Source organism: Epinephelus moara, chromosome 13 (genome assembly GCF_006386435.1).
Source record: "Epinephelus moara isolate mb chromosome 13, YSFRI_EMoa_1.0, whole genome shotgun sequence".
NCBI lineage: Eukaryota > Metazoa > Chordata > Actinopteri > Perciformes > Serranidae > Epinephelus > Epinephelus moara.
In genome coordinates this window covers 33,620,248-33,628,402 of record NC_065518.1, presented here as the reverse complement: position 1 = coordinate 33,628,402, position 8,155 = coordinate 33,620,248, and the positions used below count along the sequence as shown (strand labels likewise).

The following is an 8,155-nucleotide window of genomic DNA, read 5'->3' as shown; positions in this document are numbered from 1 at the left end:
GAGAGGAGAGGTAGAAACAAACACAGCCTGTGTGTCTGTGTGTGTTATGTTCAGGTGTTGTCACGTAAATAACAGTGCCCAAGCAATAAACAGGACAGACAATAGGATTTTATTTATTTTTACACTACATATTCACTGAAAGCTGACAGAATCCGACCCGAGCCCGAATACAATTTATAGCTACATTTTTGACCAAACCCGGCCTGACCCGTCGGGTACCATCGGGTCGGATCGCCACACTCTAGTGTGTGTATGTGTCCCCTATTGGGGCCTATCTGAATTTCTGTCTTTGAGAGATATTATTTTGTAATATAACTGAATTTTCTATACATACATATAAATTTAAAAATTATAAGGCATCTTTGAGTAAACTGCGAGTATCATTTAAGTAGGCTATGTCGTGGCCGGCCGAGTGTCCTCTTTTTTGGAAATCAAAATATGGTAACCCTAGATTACAAACTCGTGTATGGTCCGTTATGCTTAAGTTCTCTCTCTTGATATTAACTTTCCACATCTTTCTTGTTTCCTCGTCAGAAGGAAAGGTGTGGAAACTAAGGGCAGTATTATATTTGGCAGATGCAGTACACAAAGGTACACAGCAGTGTTCAGATGAGAAACCCTGCAGTCTTTGATATTTTGTCCTCCTTATGATAAAAACGCAAATAAAAAGTACACTGTCAGTCAATACTGTTCCAATTAAAAGATGAAACAAGAATGAACAGTAATAATCACTCTTACTGAACTGTCTAATTATTTCTCGTTTCTGTTGTTCTCTTTTCCACTTTCCCTAGCAATGGCGCTACAACTGCGAAAGCCGGAAGTTGGGCATCTGGTTAATACTTTTAACGGAAGTAGACAGAGCGCAACGAGTCACACCATATGACCATGCCCAACGGAGGGACACTGGTGACTTGTAGGCGCCATCATTAAAATCTATGGCTAGAAAAGGCAACCAGGGGCTGAACCCAAAACGTTAACAAACAGGCTAGCTAGTGAAAAACATTAGACTTCAGCGTGAGAGTATCCTTGTTCTCCTGTGCATGACGTCAGAGCAAAGGTTGGGATGATGTCGGGACACAAATGTAACCTTTACTTAGTAGTCAGTTTCAGTCTGTCACTTGCGTTTTGACAATTCTGCTTTCTATGATGCCTGAGTTTGTATTATTCACTGTTTTCAATAAAGTTGAATTGAAAGGCAGGGCTCAGCTCATCTTTTTTTTTTATAATGTATTTTTATTATTTTTAAACAATTATAACATCAACATTTGTAAGTATGATACTCTAAGTAAAATTGTGAACTAATAACAAAACAAAACAAACACACCAACACACAAAAAACAACCAAGAAAATAAACAAAAAATAAAGTACACTGAGGGAGAAATCAATAAATACATTTAAAAAAATGACATACAATAAGATAAAAAAAGGGGGGGGGGATTGTGATGATACCCTTATAGTCTTAAATGCACACATTCACCGTAAAAAGACACTTCTTGTTCTTTTCTGAAGGGCCTCTGGAACCTTCCAGTCAGTTATGATACTTCCTTTTAGAATTAAGTCCCTTACATCACTAAGTGATTTATCAGTGGCTGCTAAACATTTAAGAAACTGGTCTCATTTCTTTCTATTTTGGCACTGAGTCTTTCCATGGGAAGTACTCTGAAGATTTCTTTAAACCATTGTGTTACTGATGGAGGTTTGTCTTGGATCCAATTAAATAGTATACATTTCCTTGCTAGGAAAAGAAATTTACTCAGCAGCTTAGATCTCCAAGAGTCTAAGACTCCTGCTTTGGATGGCAGTCCCAATAAAAACTGTCCAGGACCTTTAGAAATATTACATTTCAGAACTGTACTTGGATCTTTTGCTATACATAACCAGAACTGTGATTTTAGAACAGTCCCAAAAATCTTTTTTTGTTTGTTTGGTCAGACCAAACACAACACAAGTTTATTTACAGAAAATAAAGAATATGATGCGACTATAATAACATTGTAATGGTCAGAGCTAGGGATGTACGATATTGGATTTTTTTGCCATATCCGATATGCTGATATGTAACAACTTATTTGGCCGATAACCGATACCGATATCAATATACCAATTTTCCCCACCTAATTTTAGTGATCATCAAGTCTTTTCTGGAGTGGAACTAACATCATATTTTGCATGCATACTCTTATAAGATTGCGAAGGAATTTTGTTGTGTTACAGCCTTTAGCCTTGTTGGTCAGTACAGGAAATGGATGATAACTATGCTTAAGGTAACAGTCGGGCAGCAGAGGGCCTAAAAGAGGCATCAAGGTCAGGCTACTTGACCTTTATGAACACACTCCATCTATTGTCTTCCAGTTCTGGCAGAAGGAGTACAGCTGCCCAGATAAGGGTGCCTAGCCAGCTCGTTGCCATAGCTCCCAAGGTTATGGGGAAGAGAGACTGCCCTATGCTCCAAGCTCAACAGACGAGAGTCTCTTTTTAGATATGTGTATTTTGTAAGAAACAGTCGGGTTAATTAAGAGCGAGCCAGGTGAATGTGCTTGTTGTCTGAAGTTAGTAACCAAAAGAAACTTAACAAAGACATAGATCGGTACAGAGTGACCTTATTTGGGAATGTGGAGTGACTCACAAGAGAATACTGTTTGGGTTAAATGCAAGAACTGGGCAAGGACACCTTCAGAACCTCTGGATGGTATACACAGCGTTACAGTCTGTATGTTGAGCTGTTATTCTCCTCGATTGAGTCTTCATTAAATACTGAGGTCTTCTTCAACTATTAAATCATCAGCTCTGAAAATTCACTGATGACATGCCGATATTATCATGCATCCCTAGTCAGTGGCAAAATAGAAACAAAACACTTACAGTAAAGGTCACAGATTCTGTAAAGGGGTTAGTGGTCATTCATAATGTCATTAACCAGAGGCAAAAGGAACTCATTGGTCCAACTGCCTGACCTAACATTTACCCAACTGAAGACTTCCTAGGCAGAAACCTCTCGTTGACAACCCGATTACTGCTTATCTTTCCATTTACTGAGACAGGGACTGAATGTAACATCAAACAATGCAAAACTTTCAATCCAACAAAGTGAGGTACGGTTGCTCTTTAGGTTACAAAAACATGTATAGTAATTGGTAGATTATGAGACGGTGGGCCCGCAGGCACAGACATCTTAAAAAAGGCACCCACCCTTTCTACATAGGAATCCGACAGGGCAGGGCTTCCACACATTTTTACCAATGAATTTTAAATCTTTTCCATAACTCTTCCAGAATATTTTGCCCCGTTTCCATTTACTATGTTCTTGCTGGTTAGACATTCCTGATGCCAACTGGCTGCATGATTATGGCCACTGCCAATAGATCACAATGGCACATACTGTACTTTGCTACACGTCAAGGCCACACCCCTTTTTGGAGACCGAAAACCAAACATCTCGGTGTACCATACTGACAGTATATATTCATGTATCTTATATGCCTCAAATCTCAGTGTAAAGTCTCAGTTAACCCACTACACTGCAGCTTTTCTGCATTTTCCTGTTTCTGTCCTGATGTGACAGCAATTCTTTTCCCCAAAAAGGGGGCGTGGCCGTGGCGATGAAACAATGCCGGTCTGGACGTTGTGTTTAACGTGATACTGGTGGCATTTCATTTCATTGCAAAATACTCTGTCAATTCAAAACCATTTCCAGGCCTGGAAAACAGCATTTCTAATTGCATCCCTTTTCCAGGAATGTCATGACAATGGGAACCCTGTTCATGTCTCTTTTAGTTGTTTTACAGAATATGGATTCACCTGCAGAGTTTAGTAAGAGAATAGTAGCAGTGTGTCCTTGGGTCCGTAAACAAGGCTACATCTTACTGCATTAGTTGCAGGCCCACATGGAATCTGCGCCTGCAGAATTCCACCTCTGCAGATTATTTTTTTTAAACAGTTATCTTATTTTCATTATGGATCACAGCTGAAATCTGAAAAATAAGAATTCCACAGATTCCATTTGGGCCTATTAATAAGTTACACTTTGCATTTTTGCTTAGTATCATTACAAAGTGTTTTTTCCCTCATTTCTGTTACTAAAAAACAGATTTTTAATACTGTTACACTCAAAGCTTCACATTTTTAATACTTTCCAACTAGTTACATGGCATAATACCACCATGACATGATGAGATCAACCTTAAAAATCACCACCCATCAGGAGGAGAACTGCCCCAATACTCCAATATACAGGTAGATCATTTTGTTGACAGGACGACAGTTTCCAAAGACAGACATGTTTAATTAAATCCAGTTCCAAAAGTCAGATAACTTCTTTACAGCTGATGTTCGATATCAACACATCTAGAAAAGTACAATAAAAATGATTCTGCAAAAGTTATGAAACACATGCTATGAGTCCACAGAGCATCTCAGTCACAGTCGTCTGAGGTTTCATCATGAGTCCACCCTCAGTGAGTTAGTCGTCCTGGGGCGCCCCCTTCAGACTGGACTTCTGTTTCTTCTGGTCCATCTGGCCCATGACGCGGTAGAGTTTTTTACGTGCTTCCTTCTGTCTCTTCAGCTTGGCCTCCTCCTGTTTCTCCTTCTGCTGCAGGAACTCCTTGTGTTTGGCGTGCTGCGCTGTGTGGGCTTTCTTCTTCTTGTAGTTGTGGACTGTGCTCAGTGCGTGGAGCAGAGCTGCCACCTAAAGGAACGGGTCAAAAAAAGAAATGCTTAGAGATAAAGCCATGTTTTACTACAGGAAGTAGTTAAGGTCGTCTTGTAGTTAAACAAACTGTGTCTTGTTTGCATAGTTTGGAACATCATTTCTATTAGTTTGATATTTTAATGGTGAGATCTGAACACACAATACTGTTTCTGTTTGGCATAAATCAGTGATTAGCTTGAGGTCATAAATGCTCTCTCCTAACTATGGATAGAGCTCCTCAGATGGGTTTGCTCACCTTTTTCTCATGGGGCTCTCTGATGACACTGGGCCTCTGGAGATCTCTGGGTGTCTTTCCTTTGGGTTGCTGCTGTTTGGGTTTGCTCTTAAAGGGCAGGGCCTTCTGGAGCTCTTTGGGGATGTGGAGGCGGTTGAAGTGCCTTGGGGCTCTGACCACCGGCTGGAGGGTAAAGGGATGGATAAACACACATCAAGTCAGGATTTAGCATTACTGTTCTGTGAAGCACAGGTCTGCGGATACAGGGCTGTAGACTGCGACCATAGCTGACTCTTATAAACAGGTCTAATGCAGGTTGAATGTGCATCAGCAGGTCCACATTATATACGAAATGTCTGTATTGTCACTGAGCTACATTTATATAAACTATAATAAACTCCTAACATCTCTCGCTGCATCCAGGCATCGTCTGACTTTTTCTACCTCTCCTTGGAGTTCTTGTACGACTTAAATTACATCCAGTAACTACTATTACTATCAGCAGAACGTTACCAACAGACACACTGGGTGTTTTTGCAGCTTCAGTAAGAAGGATTGTGATGTTGACTACAACAGTTAGTTTAAACTGTTGAGTAACTTAGTTGAATTTGAAACTAACCCTTTAAAACACAAAGTAACACAATAATACAATAATGTTCTAACATTATAATATTACTGTATGCATTGGATTGGTGGCTGGCACGAGACACTTGTCAGAATAACACATCGTAGTAAGCTGGATTGATACTTAAATATATCATTAATTTATGTCTCTGTTGGATTACTCTGTTGTAAAATGGCAACCAATTAATTGTAATTGAGTAAAATTTATGACAAAGTATGATTTACGATGACGGATCATGTGGTGTTTCCTATGTTTGAAGGGGTAAAGAGGACATGACACCACTGACAGATGACCAAAGCAAAAAACACCATTACCTCAATGAAAATGACAGAATTCTTTGGGTTTGAACCCTGATGGGAATATTTGGGATCATATACGTACATAACCCGACGAAATATATGTTGCATATTATATCTTTTTTTAAAGATTATATTTTCAGGCTTTTTGCCTTTAATGTTCAGGATAGAGTGAAATGGGGGAGAGAGAGAGAGCGGGGGGTGACATGCAGCAAATGGTTGCAAGCCGGAGTCAAACCTGCGACCGCTGCGGCGAGGCATCGCCATTGTACATGGGGCGCCGCCTATCCACTGCGCTACCGACGCCCCAGCATATTATATCTTTAAGTGTATTTTAATTCAATTTCTGACCACTGTTTGACCTCACAAAACCTGTATCATTTGATCCATACTGGAGACTAAAGACAGCACTGTGCTCATCTCAAATGTGACTCAAAATAAGTTTGCATGTCACATTCAAAGCTTTCTTCTCAGTGCGATAGGACCTTTTGGATGATGCTGCATCAGATCAGGTGTTCAGAGACCTGTCAGGCTGAGCCCACTCTACCTTATACAGAGAGTCTGTGTTGGGTTTGTTGCGGATGCCCAGGTCATGTTTGAGCTGCCCCAGAGTCCTCATGCCTGCCCAGCTGTCCTTCTGACCGACAGGCAGCAGCAGGGAGGTGACGGGGTTGTAGAGCTGAGGAACAGATACTGGAAACCAGGAGCGCAGGAACACGATATCTGCACAACAACACACACCAACATGAAGATACAACTACAGAGGACTCCTTCAGAAGCAAAATATTACTGACTTTTGCATCATGACTATGAAATAATTTTGGTAAAGATAACAAGTAAGTTTTACCCTATGTAAGCATTGTCACAAGTCTGCAAAATGACAACACAGGACGTCAAACAAACACTCACCGCTCATAAGCAGGCGGTCCTCAAACGTGGCTCTGTAAGCCCCTGGTGGTGTAGACAGCGCCTTCTTGATCTGACCTCTGACCCCTGATACTGTTCTTACAGCAGCACCTTCAAATTTAGCTACCTCCAGCACTGTGTTGAACATGCCCTGTGAAAGACAGAGAAGGAGTTCAACCCAAACACTCTACAGTAGTATCAATATTATACAACTGCTTCTTCACATGATGTCACATTTTTTGTGACATATTTGTCTTTTAGGGAGTTCCTTTACCCGAGAAAATTTTCTCTTTGGGGAACACATGGTCAAACCATACACCCCAGCGTGTATACTACAAGCCGCTTACCAATCAACTTGCTACTCCCTCACTATGAGGCAGGTTCATGTACTTACCTGATTCTAGCAAGTTTTGGTTAGTATCCACACGGCAAAACTACCACTGAAGAATGTTTCTTGAGCAAATTTCATCTCTTTACTGTGGATTTTTTCATCAATAATCTATCTCCTTTCACATGTTTTTAGCTCTTACCTAAGAGCTGAGAGCTGTAGATTAACTGTAGACTTAAATGTTATTATTATTATTATCAATAAGGCATCCTGTGTTACCTTGAATTTGTCAAGAAAACATATTTCTTGCATGCCACCATTAATCTCCCAAGACAGATTCTGCAATTTACATTGTAGGAAGAATTTTTATTTATTTATTTTTTTTTTACCGTTGGATTTCCAGATTGTGCCACCATGGAAAAAAAATCAAACATGTTGATTTATTGATTGATTGGGGACCAACTTTAACCGCAGCAAAACTCTATCAAAACATCTGTTTACAAACTCTCACACAACTCATGCAGTATAATCTAAGTCTCACTTATCCACTCGTATGCTCAGCACTTCCCAAGCACATGATTTTTCACCAAAATACCTTGATGAAGTCCGGCTATAAGGAGAGCATTGTTAATATTCACTTTCAGATCAGTTTTAAAAAGTAATGTTTTAGCCCTTGCCCTTTTTCCGTGGAGCCATGTGAGAAAAGGTTTTCTTGACAAATTCAAGGCAGCACAGAATGACCAACTGATACACAAATGGTCATTTTGTGGGTGAGGTATTTCTTTAACTTGCAGAGTGCTGCTCCAGGAGCATCACTCGTCAAAGCTGCTTCAGCCATGGCATGAACTTTTGGTGATTTGCTGCCAGTGCTGCATTGGGCCATACGAATGTCCTGCACATCTTTAACAATCCAGTCTTTTTTTGAGTGATTTACATGTCCCAGGCATAGGTAAAGGTTTGCTTAATGTTAGCTTTGAGGCTTGCTCGCCGCTGTTTAACCGGCAACACTTGACTATCATCACTCATACAAGCACGTAACCTTCACACTTTCTCTAGGCAGGTGGCACATGAAAC

The 8,155-nt window shown here is 40.3% G+C and overlaps 1 protein-coding gene and 1 long non-coding RNA gene across 6 annotated transcripts in view; one reads left to right on the top strand and one right to left on the bottom strand.

Moving 5' to 3' along the window:
- The window catches only part of LOC126399701 (uncharacterized), a 2,676-nt gene extending 1,480 nt beyond the window's left edge, over nucleotides 1-1,196 (top strand). Inside the window, exon 2 of the long non-coding RNA XR_007570922.1 lies at nucleotides 792-1,196. This is a non-coding gene — a long non-coding RNA (uncharacterized LOC126399701). The remainder of the gene's footprint in view (nucleotides 1-791) is intronic.
- Nucleotides 1,197-4,101: 2,905 nt separating this feature from the next.
- bms1 (BMS1 ribosome biogenesis factor) overlaps nucleotides 4,102-8,155 on the bottom strand; it is a 28,535-nt gene continuing 24,481 nt past the window's right edge. For all 5 annotated transcript variants that reach the window (XM_050059865.1, XM_050059867.1, XM_050059869.1 and 2 more), the window contains exons 20-23: nucleotides 6,757-6,904; nucleotides 6,395-6,570; nucleotides 4,948-5,109; nucleotides 4,102-4,688 (exon numbers count right to left, since the gene is read on the bottom strand). In XM_050059865.1, the coding sequence (XP_049915822.1) occupies nucleotides 4,461-4,688; nucleotides 4,948-5,109; nucleotides 6,395-6,570; nucleotides 6,757-6,904 (714 nt within the window). In that variant the 3' untranslated portion in view covers nucleotides 4,102-4,460. The remainder of the gene's footprint in view (nucleotides 4,689-4,947; nucleotides 5,110-6,394; nucleotides 6,571-6,756; nucleotides 6,905-8,155) is intronic.